Source organism: Phyllostomus discolor, chromosome 12, assembly GCF_004126475.2.
Source record: "Phyllostomus discolor isolate MPI-MPIP mPhyDis1 chromosome 12, mPhyDis1.pri.v3, whole genome shotgun sequence".
In the NCBI taxonomy this organism is placed as follows: domain Eukaryota; kingdom Metazoa; phylum Chordata; class Mammalia; order Chiroptera; family Phyllostomidae; genus Phyllostomus; species Phyllostomus discolor.
In genome coordinates this window covers 18317468-18334569 of record NC_040914.2, presented here as the reverse complement: position 1 = coordinate 18334569, position 17102 = coordinate 18317468, and the positions used below count along the sequence as shown (strand labels likewise).

Genomic DNA, 17102 nt, shown 5'->3' with positions numbered 1-17102 from the left:
ATTTACGACCATCACATTCCTCTGCTCTGCCCTTGCTGGCTGCGTGCTCTCGGACAGCTCCGCCTCTCTGAACTCACAAGTGTGTTACCCCAGGCGTTAAGAGATGATGTGCCTCAACTACCTTCAACAGTGCCTAGCATGGAGGCTACCGCCTGGTGAATGGCAGGGATAATCATTTATGACTCCTAGAAAGGCAGTAATCCACCCCAACGCAGCCTGGCTGTGGCCTTCATGACCCTCGGGGATGTGTGGAGACACGCACCACACAAGACTGCTCCACGGGCACGGCGACTGTCCCGTGGGGTCAGCAGGAGGACACGGCATTTTCAGGACAGGGTCAGGCAGCCCAAAACCCACGCGGATCCACACGTCCCTGTGTGTGCTGGGCTCCTGCCCGTCCGTGACTTTCCTGTGAGGTTCTGAACACAAGTGAGGTGACCCCTGAAGGAGGATGCCACCCACGCAAGCTTCTAGGCCGTGTTCCCTGGTCGCTGTGGCACGGGGTTGTCACTCGTAAGGCAGGGCCTCGTGAACAAGGTTAGAAACTGTTCTCCACGTCCCAAGTGTTTCCTTAAACCGAGTGCCGGTCCCACTCTGCTCCCTCAGCTGTGATATGAGGACAACTGCACCTGCTCTGAGCGGCCATTCAGCCACGTGCCCCAGGAAATGCACCAAGCACCCACACGGTGCCAGGTGCAATGCGAGGCACTCAGAGGGCCGTTTGCCCCTGCACACGTGACAAGGCACAGAAACAGCGCCCGTCTGCTGGAGTCGCCGGTGAGATCTCGGTGCCATCAGCCTGGCAATGCGCTGACACGGAGCGAGTTCTCGGTGAGTGGGGGCCGCGGTCTTATACCAATGTCTGAGGACCCCAAGCACCCAACCAGGTGAGAGGGCCCAAGAGCCCACAGCAGCACCTGAGAACCTGCAGTGAGGCCAAGTTACAGGAGATGACACAACTCGACCTAATGTGAAGCCCATGGTGGCCACCGCTGTCACCACCACCACACAGGGAGGTGGCAGAATGCCCAGTGTCTGCAGCCATGTGAGAGCGGAAGGGGACCAGGATAGCTATGGGGACAGGCTTTTACCCATAGCTGCACCTCCTACCGCTTCCTTTCCCAGGGGTTGGAGGGCCTCTCTGCAGAGAAGGGAGGAGGCCTGTGGCCTTCGGACGGCTGGCCCCACTGCCAGCTGACTGAGGCTGAGGCCCTGTTCACTGCGTGCGTGCGTGGGGCGGGGGTGGGGGGTGAACAGGATGTGGGGTGAAGCAGGGCACGGGGTGAGCGCGGGGCAAAAGGTAAAGTGCCTCCCAAGCCAGATGGGGGCAGGAGGAGATTCCAGACACACCCAGCAACCAGGAATGCGGAGTGCGCCGCACAAACAGAAACGAGATGCTGGGCGACAGCTGTCCCCAGCAGGCCGGGGGAGGGGCTGCGCTGGAGGTCAGTGCTGGATGCAGTGGAGCCCGCTGCTAACAGTGCGGTCCAGGCCGAGGGCCTCAGCCCTGGGCCGGAAACTGGACGGCCTGGGCTCCAGTCCTGGCTCCTCCACTTCCCCCCACACCCACCCCGCTCTGTACCTCAAGGGTCCCGACACTTCCTACCTCACGGGGCGGCTGGGAGGGGCAGTGAGCTCAGCCGTGTGAAGAACAGTATGGTGGCATGTGGGGGACTTTCAGTGCATGTCCTCTTTCACAGGCTACAAGACCCCACCTGCCCCCGCCTTATGCTTTTCCCACCGCTGCTCTCTCTCACTTAACCGGGCACCACGCTGCCCCGTGGGAGGAAAAACACGCCGCCACCGCCAGCCCACTAAAGCAGGGACACCCCAACGAAGGTAAATCTGACACCTGTGGGCAAACGGCAAAGTCCCCAAAGGACATAAAATTCATGTGAGTCATGCTCTAGTTTCAGCAACCCAAATGTTCTTCTAGAAGAAATTTAAAATGCTGTGCCAGTGACAGGTCACATGACCCCAGGTGAGACCCCCCCCCCCAGGAGACAGCCAATGGCGCCTGCCTGACACACCACAGGCTGCCTGCAGAGAGAGCCCCACGGGGCTGCTGGCATAGGCCACGGGCACCGATTCCTCTCCTTCTCTGGGAAAACCTATGGCGCCGCCTTGGTGATGGACAGAAGGGAAGCATGGGCTGGGAGTCCCTTCCCCGGGCCTCAGTAGTGTCCTCCCGTGCCGAGGGAACCATGACAGCACCCGCTGCATAGCGCCGTGCGAGCAGCATGATCCCTGGCAGAGACCCTATGCACCAGGCACATGACCGGCCCAGCTGAAGGCAGGCAGACAGCACCCTGCCCGGCTCCAGGCTGAGCTCAGGGCAGGCACTCGGAGGCCCTGTGCGGAGTGCCCAGTGGATGGGCTGGGAAAAGGATGGAAGGAAAAGGGTGGGGAGGCCAGGAGGAGCCGGCCTGAGGAAGCAGGGCGCTTGGACAGCCCAGGTGGGGGCGGGGGGGGGCCCTGACTGTGGTCTGCTCCACCACCGTTTACCTTCACGATTTCCTGGGCCAGGATCCCTCCGACAACGGCGCATACCGGGGCCATCTCGGAGAAGCAGTACCTGGAAGAGAGGACATGCCGGATGAAGCACTGTGGAGCAGGCAGCTACCAGGGTGGCCAGGGGCCCAGGGCCCAAATGCATCATCTCCTGCCAGGAAGAGGCCATTCCCGAGGCAACGCTAATGCCACCCTGGAGCAAGAAAGGTCAATCCGATGGGGGCTCACACATAGATGGCTGGGAAAAACCTCTGAACCTTGGCAGGCAGGGACTGTTTCACACCTTTTTTTTTTAAGTTGAAGGAAAGACTATATCTGTGCCTCCTAAAAATACGGTCCTCCAATACCAGATGTTTCAGTGCCCCGGTCACATTCTCGCCATTCTCTCTCCTGACCCCGTGGGCGCTGGGTTCTATATGCTGCTCCCAGACAGATGTCCGGGAGAGGCCTGTGTTAACACGCAGGCTCGGGACATCCGGGGCCCCAAATTAAAGTATGGGGACCGAAACAGCCTTCAATACCCACGTAGATACCAGCTCTTCCGGGCCAGGATGGGGCATCCAGGGGACAAATTTTAGCTGATCCTGTCACCGGCCCTCCAATGCCCGTCCTGGGGACCGAACACTCACTCCTGCCACCTCCCCAGAGGATGAGAGCCCTGCCGGTCCCCAGCCCCGGACTCCATGGTACTTCTGAAGTGAGCAAACGGGGACACCAACAAAGCGCGGCTCCCACCCGCAACCTTCCCAGCCTGTGCTCATCCTTCTGGATGTGCTGAAGTGCACAAGTCTAAACACGTGTAATTTTAAAACCAAGTAAAACCAACTACTATTTACTCCACACTGTCACCTCCTGATGGGCATTCAGACTGTTTGTTCGGCATGGCGACCACACATCCCGGCACAGATGTCCCCACAATTTAGGCAAATCCCTGAATACAAAATTGCTGGGTCCTGATACATTTTGCCAAACTGCCCTTCTGTAGAAAGGCCATGTCCATCACACCCTCCACCAGCAGGGAATGGACGTGTCCTCCCCTCACACCCCCACCAGCACCAGCACCAGCACCGCCATCTGTCCGTTTGCTCAGCCACAGAGGGAACTTGTCCTCCTGGGTGGAGGTCCAGCGCAGAGCCACCACACACGCCGAGGATGGCACCAAAGAAAGCAGATCACCCAGAACGCAACTACTCAACAATGGCCAAATGTGGGAATGTTTTCCTTTTATTTAAAAGCAAAAAACAAAACACACCTATTCTTTTGTGATCATTCCACACAATTTAATATTCTACCTTCCCCCTCCTTAAAAATATATTCTCTTAGTACTGGCTGGTGTGGCTCAGTGGATTGAGTGCTGGTCTGCAAACCAGAGTCACAGGTTCGATTCCCAGTCAGGGCACATGCCTGAGGTGCGGGCCAAGTCCCCAGTAGGGCACGTGAAAGGCAACCATACAGTGACGCTTTTTGCCTTCTCTCCTTCCTCCTCTCTCTAAAAATAAATAAAATCTGAAGAAAAAAGTATATTCTCTTAACTAAATGCTAGGAAACCAAACCGGGAAAACACAGAAAAGGATTATATACCACTATTAAGTGGGACTTATGTCAGGAACACAAAGTCTGTCCAACATCTGAAAAAATAATCGATGCAGTATGCTGATTAATTGAACAAAGGACGATAAACTCATGATCATCCCAAAAGACACAGAAAAAGCATGTAAAAAAATCCAGCACATTTTCAAGGTAAGAACACTCTGCAAAGTGGGAAGAGAAGAAGACCTCTTCAGCCCGAGAAAGAGCATCTGGGAACGCGGCACAGCCGACACTGCGCTCTGGGGGCTGGCCGGGCGCGTGCTTCCCCCGAGATCAGGAGCAGGACAAGGACGTCTGCCTTCCTGACGGCAACTGCACGGCATGCTGGAGGCTCCAGCCAGGGTGGTTAAGAAAGGAGAAAGAAACCAGACCTCAGACTGGAAGGAGAAGGCGCATTCGGAGGTCACATGCTCTAGCATATAGAAAATACTAAGGAATTCACAGAGCAATCATTTGAACTATTAAATTAATTCAGCAAGGCTGCAGAATACAAGATTAATATACGAAAATCAATTGTACTCCTATACATTAGTCATGAACATTCTAAAAATGAAATTAAGGCCCTGGCTGGGTAGCTCAATTGGACAGAGTGCCATCCCGACACACCAAGGCTGTGGGTTTGATCCCCGGTCAGGGCACATACAAAAATCAACCAAAGAACGCATCAAGTGGAACAACAAACTGATGTCTCTTTCTCTGTCTCTTTCACCTTCCCCTCTCTCCCTAGAATCTATAAACAAACAAACAAACAAATAAAGAATTCCACTTACAATAGCATCCACAATAAAATATTTAGAAAGAAATACAACAATGGATGTGTAAAACATACTCTAAACACGGCAATATATTGTTGAAAGAAACAAAAGACCTAAATAAATGGAAATATATTCCATGTTCCTGGATCAGAAGACTTAGTATTGTTAAGACAGCAATACTCCCCAAATTATATACTTGACAAAAATCGCTACATCAAAATTCCAGCTGCCTTTTTTGCAAACATGGAAAAGTCACCCTAACATTCCTATGGGAATGTAAGAGACCCAGAACAGCTGAAAGAATCTTACAAAAGAACAAAGTCACTGAACTCACGTGTCCCGATTTTATACCTCACCACTGATGGGGCTGCAGCGATCACGACCGTGTGGCCCCAGTGTGAGGACAGACAGCAATGAACTAGAGCCCGGAGTCCAGAAATAAATACAAACACGTGTATGGTCAATGATTTTTTGACAAGACCATTCAACAGGAATGAGAAAGTCTTTTAAACAGATGGCACCGGGACAACTGGGTCTCTGGGTGCACAAGAACGAAATGGGACCAGTACTTCCCACCATGCACAAAAGTTAACTCCAAGATGAAGCACAGCCCTCGCCACTGTGGCTCAGTGGACTGATCACCAGCCTACAAACCTTTCAAAAGGTCGCCGGTTCAATTCCTGAGCAGGGCACATGCCTGGGTTGTGGGCCGGGTCCCCAGTTGGGAGCATATGAGAGGCAAGCAATCTCTCACACATTTTTGTTTCTCTCCCTATCTCCCTCCCTTACCCTCCCCCTAAAAATAAATAAATAATAAAAAGAATCACAGACCTAAATGTAAAAGCTAAAACTATAAAACTCTTACAAGAAAACAGAGGAGTAAACCTTTATGACCTTGGATCAGGCAACAATTCCTTGGGTGTGATACCATAAGGGTAAGTGAAAGATGAAAATAGATCAACTGCGTTTCATGAAACTTAAAAACTGAACCTCAAAGGATTCCATTACAAAGTAAAAAGACAAACCACGAAATGGGGGAAAATGCTTGCCAGTCAAATCCAAACGGCGGACTTGTACCTGGAACAGACACGGAGCTCTCCAACAGCTGTGTCCCAGCGGCCGCCTGAGAAAGGCAGGACTGCGGGACCAGAGCAGAGGCCAGTCGCTGGCGGCGGGCCAGGGGTGGACCACGGCAGCGCCATGGGGGTCTTCCAGGTGACAAAACTCTTCTAAGTCTGGATTGTGGCGGTGGCTATACAATTCCAAGCCCTTGTAAAAATCCATGTGTTTTCTTTTTTTAAATTGTTATTCAATTACAGTTGTCGATATTTTCCCCATTTCATGTTTTGAAATAAAAACACAACACACATAACTCATAGAACTGTGAAATGAATACACATTACGTAAGTTTTTAAAAAATATATATATACCATGAGGAAGCAAAAATGAATTTCACTGTAAGTCTAAATGATAAAAATTACAAAATACAAGACAAAACAAGCATTACCTCAAGAAATAATCAAACAGCCCTAGCTGGTGTAGCTCAGTGGATTGAGCGCTGGCCTGCAAACCAAAGGGGTTACCAGTTCGATTCCCAGTCAGGGCACATGCCTGGGTTGCAGGCCAGGTACACAGCAGGGGGAGCTTGAGAGGCAACCACACATTGAAGTTTCTCTCTCCCTCTTTCTCCTTCCCCTCCCCTCTCTAAAAATAAATAAATAAAATCTTTTAAAAACGAATTTATTAAAAAAAAAAGAAAGAATCAAACAATCCAGAATATGGGATATTCTAAAGTATAACTGGCCTGGGCTGCGGGGGTTTGGGGGGGGGGGGTGGCAGAGGAGAATGGAAGGAAAGAAAGGGAGGGAGGGAGGGAGGGAGGGAGGGAGGGGAGAAAAAAGCGGTCAACTGTTCTAGATCAAGAGACGGAAAACTTTCTGTGTGAAAAACCAGACAGTAAGCTTTCCGCTTCACGGACCACGTGGCCTGTGTGGACTCAGCCTGCCCATGCAGGGCTGCACAAGCCACTAAAGTGGTCACAGACGAATCTGTGAGCGAGTAGGCACAGAGTGAAACTTTATTTACAGAAATGGGGCCAGCCAAGCTCGAGGTCAGCGATTTTCTACCAGTGCGCTGCAAAAACTTTTAAAACGTGCAGTTCCTGACTATGTAGTCAGGGGCACTGACCTCTTTTCCTTTTGACTGTCAAATGATTAAAAAAATGACGACAGCCAACACAATAGCCACCCAGGGTGAATGAATCAAAATTATACCTATTTTTTGGTCAGATCAGCAAAAAATATATTGTTTGGCTCTTGTGTCTTGGCCACCAACATGCCTCCTCACTGAGGAAGACCGGGAGACTTCGGGGCCACGTGAGCCACTGTCACGGTCGCGTTGGCAACACAGAAAGCACCGGGGAGGCTGAGGGAACGCTGACGGTTCACGTCACCACAGGACCAACTTGGACAAACGTCACATGGGTCACTTTGGGAAACGTGGTGTGTGGCATGACCACTAAAGAGGAAGCAGAGCTCCACCCACTGTCAGCCTTGACCAGCTGTGGCCGCGGACTGTGAGTGGGCACAGACAGGTAAGTACTGCCGAGACCAAGACCAGGGCTGCTCCCGTCGCCGGTGTGGCGCGATTGGACTATGATCCCTTCCTGGGGCTTCCCCTTCCAAGCCCCGGGGAAGAGAACGCTCCCAAAGCAGCCTATCTCCATGAAGGCCAAGTTCTTCAGCAGAAGAGCTGAGGAGAAGATGAAGGCCTTTGGTGGGGCCCAAATGCTGGGAACCTGAAGCCACACGGGGGGAAGTTCATTAAATACTCACAAGTCAAAATACATACCTATTTTTTGGTGTGCTGCAAAATTGTAGTAATTAGTTTATGTATGCCATGAGTTGAAAAGGTTTAAAATTGCTACCCTAGATTAACAGAGACACAGAACCAAATGTAACACATAAACTTGGATGCATTTTTAAAGCCACATGTCAGCATCACACTCCATCCCCAAAACTAAAAGCAAACTATTAGCAACTGAATCTAGCTGAGTGGTAAACAGGTGTTCACCGTTATACTAATGAGTCTTTCCATTATTTCTATATGCTTCACACTGTCCTTGATAAATGTCATTTTAAATCCATGCATAGCACTGCACTGTCCTGTATCATGAACTCTTTAATTGCTTTCCAGCCCTGGCTGCTGTGGCTCAGTGGATTGAGCGTCGGACTGCAAACCAAAGGGTTGCTGGTTCGATTACCAGTCACGGAACATGCCTGGGTTGTGGGCCAAGTCCCCAGTGGGGGGTCTTGCAAGAGGCAACCACACACTGATGTTTCTCTCCCTCTCTCCCTCCCTTCCCCTCTACCTAAAAATAAATAAATCCAAAAAAAAAAAAACAACACACACACACAAAACAAACAAAACCCCTTTCCAATTTCTCTTTCTTTTAATATGATGAGTATCTTTTGTATATAAATGTTTGCTCACATTATTTCTTTAAGGTATATTCTTATCAGCAAGGAGAAGAATTACTGTGTCAAAGAGGGAACATTTTAACAACTCCCCCTCTTTTTAGAAAGATTTTATTTTATTTTTTAGAGAACGAGGAAGGGAACAAGAAAAAGAGAGACAGAAACATCCATGTGTGAAAGATACCATCATTAGCTGGTATCTCTTGTACCGGTTGCCTCTCGCATGGCCCCAACCAGGAATCATACTGGTGACCTTCTGATTTGCAGGCTGGGCTCAATCCACTGAGCAACACCAGCCAGGGCTAATAATTCTCTTTTTTAAATTTTGTATTTTTATTGACTTGAGAGAAAGAAACACTGATTTATTGTTCCACTTATTTATGAATTCATCGGTTGCTTCTTCTATGTGCCCCAACTGGGGATCGGAAGAAAAACAAAACAAAAAATGTAAACATACAATATATCTTGTTATATCGGGATGATGCTCTAACCAACCAAGCTACCCGGCCAGGGTGATTTTAATGACTCTTGATACGTATTTCCAAAGACTTTCCCCTTAAAAGACTGTACCTTTTCCCACCACCCTTGCTAACAATAAATGAGTATTTAAAAGAAAAAACCTACCAAGGACCCTGGCAGGTGTGGCTCAGTTGGTTGGGGGTCGTCCTGCAAAGTAAAGGGCTGAGATTCCTGGTTGGGGCGCACACCTGGGTTGCAGGTCTGGTCCCCGCGAGGGGCGCAAACAAGAGTCAATCAGTGGATGTTTCTCTCCCTCTCTTTCTCTTCTCCTTCCTCCAAAGATAAATAAATGAAATCTTTTAAAAAATCTACAAAGGATTTTGCTGATTTTACATATGCTATGATAGAAAATGAAGACGACACAGTACTAAGTGGTCAGTGATTTTCTCTGAGTAATAGAAATTGAGTGATTTTCATCTTTGAATTTATTGAATACTATCTGATCTCTTTCTATAACACATATCATTTCTGTAATTTAAAACCCAGTTAAGGACTACTTCCGGCAAGATGGAGGAATAGGTGGACGCACCGTACCTCCTCGTACAACCAAGATTAGAAAACCAATAATTTACAACAATAATTTACTATCAGACAACCGATAGTAACGATCCGGCAGAGGATTTATCTGAATGGAAGTCGGGCAGCCAAGAAGTTGAAGTAGACGCGTTCATCCGGACTGGTAGGAGAAGACCAGCCGGGCGGGCGCGGGGCTGGCTCAGGTCGGCGGCGCAAAGGTCGGGGGAAGGTTTGGCGCGAAATCGGCGTAAAAGCCATCCGGGGGCACAAGAAGGCAGCGGTGATCCCGGAGTACGCAAGCTGCGGCTGGCAGACCCAGAGGGGTAGCGATTGTGGACCAGGGCAGAACTCACGGCCCAGAAGCCCAGACAAGGGCCTGAGTCCAGGGGAACGGAACTACCGCCATTGTTTTCTCCTGCCCCGCTCCTGCTCATGCCCCACCCCACATATAACGACACAATCTAGCGACCGGGGTGCCCAGCCCCCGTGAGCACCTAAGGCTCCGCCCCCCACCGTAACAAGAGCAACCAGACCAGGGAAAAAAAAAAAAGGAGAGACGGGGGGGGGGGGGGGGGAATGTTTTCAACAGAGCAGATCAGTCCCCCAGGACTCATCCTTTTGAGCGACCAAGAATTAGCCAATCTATCAGATGCGCAGTTCAAAACACTGGTGATCAGAAAGCTCACAGAACTGGTTGATTTTGGACGAAATTTAGATGAAAGAATGCAGAGTACCATAAAACAGATGCAGGAAGACTCGCGGAGGAGAGCCAATAGTGAAAGGAAGGAATCTGAGTCTCAAAACAATACAGTGGACCAGAAGGAAGATAGAATCAACCAAGCAGGAAAGCATGATGAAATAAGAATTCAAAAAATTGAGGAAAAGATTAAGAGCATCCAAGACACCTTTAAACGTTCCAATATCCGAATTATAGGGGTACCAGAATCGGAAGGGGAAAAGCAACAGATTGAGCACGTATTTGAACAAATAATAAAGGAGAACTTCCCCAATCTGGCAAAGGGAACAGTCTTCCAAGAAATCCAAGAAGCTCAGAGAGCCCCAAAGAAGTTGGATCCAAGAAGAAACACACCAAGGCACATCATAATTACATTAGCCAAGGTAAAAACGAAGGAGAGAATCCTAGAAGCAGCAAGACGTAAGGGGACGGTAACCTACAAAGGAGTTCCCATCAGACTGTCAGCTGATTTCTCCAAAGAGACCTTACAGGCAAGAAGGGGCTGGAAAGAAATATTCCAAGTCATGAAAGACAAGGACCTACATCCCAGATTGCTCTATCCAGCAAAGCTCTCATTTAGAATGGAAGGGCAGATAAAGTGCTTCTCAGATAAGGTCAAGTTAAAGGAGTTCATCATCACCAAGCCCTTATTTTATGAAATGTTAAAGGGACTTATCTAAGAAAAGACGATAAAGAAAAGACATGTATAGTAAAAGGACAGCAAACTCACAATTATTAACAACCACACCTACAGCAAAACCAAAAGAAACTAAGTAAACAATTAAAACAGGAACAGAACCACAGAAATGGAGGGCACATGGAGGGTTAGCAGCAGGGGGGTGGGAGGAGGAGAGAGGGGGAAAAGGTATAGAGAATAAGTAGCATAGAATGTAGGTTGAAAATAGGTAGGGGGAGGGCAAGAATAGTACGGGAAATGTAGAAACTAAAGAACTCTTAAGTATGACACATGGACATGAACTAAAGGGGGAAATGTGGGTGGGAGGGGGGTACAGGGTGGAGGGGAGAGAAGGGGGGAAATGGGACAACTGTAATAGCATAATCAATAAAATATATATAAAAAAAAAAACCCAGTTAAACTTCACAAAAAAACAAATATTGTATAGTTCCACTTATACAGATACCTAGAATAATCAAATTCTTGGAGACAGAAAACAACATTTACCAGGGGCTTGGGGGGGGGGGGGTGCAGAAAGGAACGTGTTTATAGTTTTTCCACTATTATGTGTTTATGATGAACATTCATAATTTGTGTATGTAATGTAACTTTTACTGTTTAAATTCTACTTTAACCATTCTTAAAAAAAAAAAAAAAAAGATTTTTGCCCTGGCTGGCATAGCTCAGTGGATTGAGCTCGGGCTGCAAACCAGGCATCACAGGTTCGATTCCCAGTCAGGGCACATGCCTAGGTTGCAGGCCATGACCCCCCAGCAACCACACACTGATGTCTCTCTGCCTCTCTCTGTCCCCCTTCCCTCTCTAAAAATAAATAAAATCTTTTTTAAAAAATATTTTATTTATTTATTTTAGACAGAGGGGAAGGGAGGGAGAGAGTGAGAGAAACACCAATGTGTGGTTGCTTCTCACCCGCCCCCCAACCAGGGACCTGGCCTGCAACCCAGGCATGTGCCCTGACTGGGAAGCAAACCAGCAACCCCTTGCTTCACAGGCCAGCACTCAATCCACTGAGCCACACCAGCCAGAGTGATTTGAACCACTCTTGAATGCACAGTTCAGCGGCATCAAGTGCATTCACAACTGTTGTGCAATCACGACCACTATCCATCTCCAGAACTTTTTCATCCTCTCAAAGTGAAAATCTGCATCCATTAAACACCTTAAATACCCACTAACAAGATGACAGTTAGTTAAACACATAACTAAATGTCAGACAAGGACATGGATGTGAATTTTTGACAGAAATAGGTCTGACATGCTGAAAAAAGGCTATTATGTGAAGAGTGTGACCTCATTTTGACTTTGAAAAAAAACTATACGGGTACAATATACACAGAAGTCTGTGAAGCTAAACCCCAAATGTTAGCTGCAGCCACTTCTCCACGTTGGGACCATGGGCAGTGCTCTTCCCTTTCGCATCTCCTGCTACCAGGCACGTGTTCCTTCCATAATCAGACAAGCAATAAAGCTCTCCAGGAGGAGAATAAACCAGGGCCCACAAACGACGCACCAGCGGCCCGCGGACAGATGAGGGGCCCGGAGGCTTGTGCACATCTCCGGGCCGGCAGCACGCGTCGCACAAGGGTGGCGCAGCTGCCAGATGTGCGACTCCATCTCAGGCTCTGAAGAGGCCACCAAACCCTCTTACTTAAAGGGCAATAGAGCAGGAGCACCTGAGCATACGAGGACCTGCACAGGGGAAAGTGGGTTCTCTCGAGTGGGCGAGTGGGGGCAGAAAGCACTTTGCAGGGAGAGCCAGCCGGCAGCTAACTAGCTGTTAGTTGTCAGGTGGCGGCTCTCTCCTTGTGGGAAGCGGGGCCTCCGCCACCGGCCCGTGTCCCAGAGCCAGGACACTCATCACTCTAAATGCCCAAATTAGTCGCTTGGCCGAGCGCTCACGGTCGGGCATTTGGGCGTGCTCGGCAGACGGAGCCCTGCCTGAGCAGATCCCGCCTGCCTCCCACGCGTGGCCCTCCCTTCACCCAGCCCGCGAGCCCGGCTGTGAATCCAACGCCGCCCCGTCCCAGCCTACAGTGTCAACTTACAAAAGCACCTCGTCGATGGCTGCCTCTACGGCCGAGGGCTCAGCGGGTGGCTCAAAGGCTATGGCTGCTCCTAAACCTGTGGTGTCTGCCAGGGGCCGCCCAGGGGCCGAGGTGCAGGAAAGAAATGACCAGGGTAGGATGAGACCCTGATTCACTTCACTGCCGGGAGGAAAAGCCAGGCAGCGTGAGGCTGCCAGAGATCAGTGTGGCGAGGCCTCTGAGGCCTTGGAGGGCTGCTTACCGAATCCTTGAGCAAGTGATAGAAAAGTCTTTCTGGTCTGAGTTGCTTCATTTAAATAATGGGGAAATAATCACACATCAAGGGAAAACAGCAGCAGTTAAGTGGGGTAAAGCAGGGACGGTCTCCAGCACACGGTGCCATGTCATCAGCCACACGAACTGTGCACGAGGCCCTTCACTTCCTCACCCGTGACGAGGGCTGCTGTGGGGAGGGGCCATGTCCACGAGAGCTGCCCCATACATTCCCATAGCCTGTACTACCGCTGCAAGTGGGCCGCACCTCGAAGCAATTTCAGAAGTTTTGCCAAAGAGAACGTAAGAAAACGAGTGAGCTGAGGACCTCGGGACTGCCAGGAAGGGGTTCCCGACTCAGTCACCATGTGGACTTCTGCCCTCAAACCCCAAACCCGATTCTGTGTAACAGTGAAGACCGGTTTTGTTAAGGTGAAAATGCCCACGTGCCCCAGGGAGTGGAGGCTGGAGACACGACCGCGTTTGCTGCTGAGGGAACGCACTGGCGAGCCAACTGTGGAGGGCAGTGGGGTGGCGTCCACCAAGGAATAAAATACATTTTCCCGAGTAAGCTTCTCGCTTGCTAGCAGTGCATCCTGAGGCTGGAGCTGCACACACGCCACAGGCTGCTGGGACGGAAGCCTGGCCATACTCAAGGCTGTGTGGCCTGAGTCAGGGGACTCAGAGGCCCCCGTGCTGGAGGAAGGCGGGAGGAAACGATGTCCTCGCAAAGAACACCCCGAGGAGGCGCTGCAGAGTGAAAAAGGCACACAGCAGTGCACGCGGACTCGACACCCCTGAACTCTGGATCATGCCAATACAAACATCTACCGAGCAAACAGACTGGGCACACCTGTTTCCCACATGCGGTGGCCACACCAATGCAGAGGCCCAGGGAGGAGAGGCCTGGGAGGACGGGACGCAGCACAGAAGGCTCTCCTCAGGGCCTTCAGTCTCAGCACAGCACCTCCCCAGCTAACGGCAAGCACCGAGGGGGTTTACCAAGCTGGGGCGAACCCACAAACGCCGAGACCCACCTGACAAAGTCTTCGGGAAGCAGGTCAGGGCTCACACCCAGGGCATCAAGCACGTCGTTTCGAATCTGGAGCAAGAGCTCCGAATCTTCTCCAAAGGTGTCGCTGCCGGGGTCTCTCCCCTTGTCCGTGCGGAACTTCAGGAGCACTGGGGAAGGAGAAGGGAGGGAGGTAAAAGAGCAAGTCTTCTCACAGTAAGTGCTTGCAGATGCTGAGTGTTTAAAGAATCATTTTTTCCTTCTCCAGGAACTACACACTAATTAGCATGTGGGCCACGTGACAGGCAATAAATACACTTTCCATTTATTCAACAAATACAGTCAGAAAGGTAATTAATAATTACAAAAGTAACTAAAATGCCCGTGACGATGGCCAGGGCAGCGTTCCAGGGGGTCTGGCACCTCGGGGGAGGAACCGACTGGGGTGCACATGTGGGCAGGGGTGAAGCAGCCTCCCCCACAGGGAGGAGGTCTGACTCAGGGCCAGAGCAGAGGTCAGGAGCAGGAGGCGTGCACTCCAGGCATCTGTTCAAAGGGCCGCTTCAGCCAGAAAGGCTGGCCAGGGGCTCAGACTCATCAGCCAGGAGAGTCATTACAAACAAACCCTCCCTCAGTGCCGCAATTATGTCAGCCTCCAGAAATGAGTGTTTAATGTTGGTTGTGAGCCGGAGAAAGGTTAGGATGACGGCAGCCAATCAGAACTACCATGTAATGAGACCCTCGCAAGGCTTGCATTTTTAGCCCACTGAAGAGCCACAGGCAAGAGAATGGTTAAGGGTGACCCAAATACAAACCCCTCCTATTCCCACCGTACCTGCCCACAACCCTCGTGGCGTGCCACTGGTCTCCAGGGCACTGCCCCTCACCACCCCCAACGCAGGCTGCATGTATCGGTGAGACAGAGACACGTGGATCCTAGGTGCTCTGGGACAGCACCTCGTACCTGACGGGGACTTTGCAGCTCACAAAGTGCTTCCATGGAAGTCTCATCCTTATTGGCTGACTGAAAAAGTGAACTTTTCCAGCAAACTATACTCTTTTATCAGTACAAGGGGCTCGTCCCCCAAAATAAAGGTGGATCGAAAACGCAAGGCAAGTGCCGTGAGGCCCTTTGAAAATGTGTTTGGAGCCCACCCCAGACTGAGAGGTGAGTCCTTTCTACCTGTTTCCTTGAGACTCACACACGGCCTCGGAGATGAACAGCCACGCCTGGCAGATGGGCAGGCTGTCTGCGCACGTGAAGGTGGCAGGGAGAGAGCAGGGAAATTAGGAGTCACGGCGGATGGCTCCAATGAAGCTGGAGACGTTCATAAACGGGTTATCAAGTGTTCTGAGAGGGTCCCCACACACGGAGCCCAGGGAAAAGGAGACTCGGCCTGCCCCCAGGCTCTGCCTTTCACAGTGGCGGTGCCAGAGACGCACCCTAGTCCGCTTCTCTGGCAATTCTCAAGTGCCCAGTGTGGGGCTCTGCACAGCTCGGGTTTAAAGAAAGGGGAGAGGGAGGGCTTCTTGAGAACAGCTGTTTTGCACACTGTTTGCCATCTGGGAACAGGACTCTCCTCTCTTTCAAGAACGTAGCTCCTCAAACCCTGCACAGTGCCTGACCACTTTGCAGCCAGCTCAAGACTGATGACCGGTTTGGGTGCTCTGAATTGATCTGCTTTCTCCTCAGCTCAGTGTCCACCTCTGAAGATGCAGTGCTGGGACCCCAGTTTGGAGTAAGTCATTGTGACCGCAGAAGCATCGGGGGGCAGGGCAGAGGAGAGACGGCAGGAGAGGCAGTTAGATAATCCCTGTTCAGACCAAGCCTCTTTTCCAGCAGCATCCTGTGAGGACAAAGGAACCGGGAACCCGGAGAGAGTAGGCTGAGTGTCCACTATGAAATGCTGGCGCTGGCGCTGTCCATCCCTCCCGAGAGGACACGACCGCAGACCCAGAATGTGGATCGGTGCTGCCCATGCCAATGACGGAGGCAATGCCCAGTGCAGCCGCTGTACTGCACGGCCCAAGGCCCAGCGGCAGCCACCAGGGAAGTGAGAGAAGCCGCTGGACTTTGGGCTGTCAGGGTGGCAGACAGCCGCCGGTGTGATCCTCTCATTTCTGTCACTGGGACAGAAGCATCAACTACCGTGGGGGGGACGAAGAAGTCATTTTTACAGACATCGTCACAAAGCTTTTCATCTTTTAAACATAAGCTCCTGGAGAAGAGCTCAAACCATCATAGCAATCCAGCAAAACCAACAGTGCCTACTGGGTGCCAGGCATCATCATGAAGACTGCACACACTGACCCTCATCCAGAACTCCCTGCTGAGGTCAGCATGTCCTAGCAGCCTCCCTGCTTTATAGGAGCAGAAACCGAAGTTCAGCGAGGTTAAGTGGCTTCTCCAATGTAACTGCCAGTATGTGCTGGAGGGGAAATGCCAACTCTGGCATGGAGACTCCGGGCTTAACCCAAATCGAAACCAGAAGTGGCAGGGCCACTGGGAACGCAGCCCCAAGGGTTCCGAGTGGTCTGGCCCTTTGCCCCACGCCCGCCCCCCCCAGGACTCCCATCCGACCGCATCGTCATGCCTTTCCCAGATGGGCCCTGCCCACTCTCGGCTGGTCCGTTAACTGTGGGTTACTAGTTCACACGTGAGAAGTGGAGGTGGAGGCCACAGGAAACCCTGCCCGTCAGTCTTCGGGAGAGTCGGGCTGGCTTTGTCTCGGGAAGAACTAAGACGGCACTAAGAGGCCGCCAGCAGTGGGCCCTGCTGTTTCTCTGCGCCCCTCGCCTGCTTCCGGTGCCAGCCGCCTGGACGAGGGCTGGCAGGCTGGCACAGTCCAGATACCTCGCTGACCACGTCTGAAGCCCTCTCAGGGCCTCTGGGAAGGAGGCCAGTCAGTCCGGCCACTTCTTTGCAGCAGAGCAAACAGAAGCTGCATTTTTTACTCTTTTTCAAATGTCAGCACTCCAGTTAGCAGGGCGGG

The 17102-nt window shown here is 51.1% G+C and overlaps 1 protein-coding gene across 2 annotated transcripts in view; it reads right to left on the bottom strand.

Annotated features, from left to right (window-relative positions):
* Positions 1–17102, bottom strand: part of SAE1 (SUMO1 activating enzyme subunit 1) — a 64123-nt gene that overhangs the window by 1454 nt on the left and 45567 nt on the right. For both annotated transcript variants that reach the window (XM_028529553.2, XM_036012461.1), the window contains exons 7-8: positions 14135–14279; positions 2506–2575 (exon numbers count right to left, since the gene is read on the bottom strand). In XM_028529553.2, coding sequence (XP_028385354.1) covers positions 2506–2575; positions 14135–14279 — 215 coding nt within the window. The remainder of the gene's footprint in view (positions 1–2505; positions 2576–14134; positions 14280–17102) is intronic.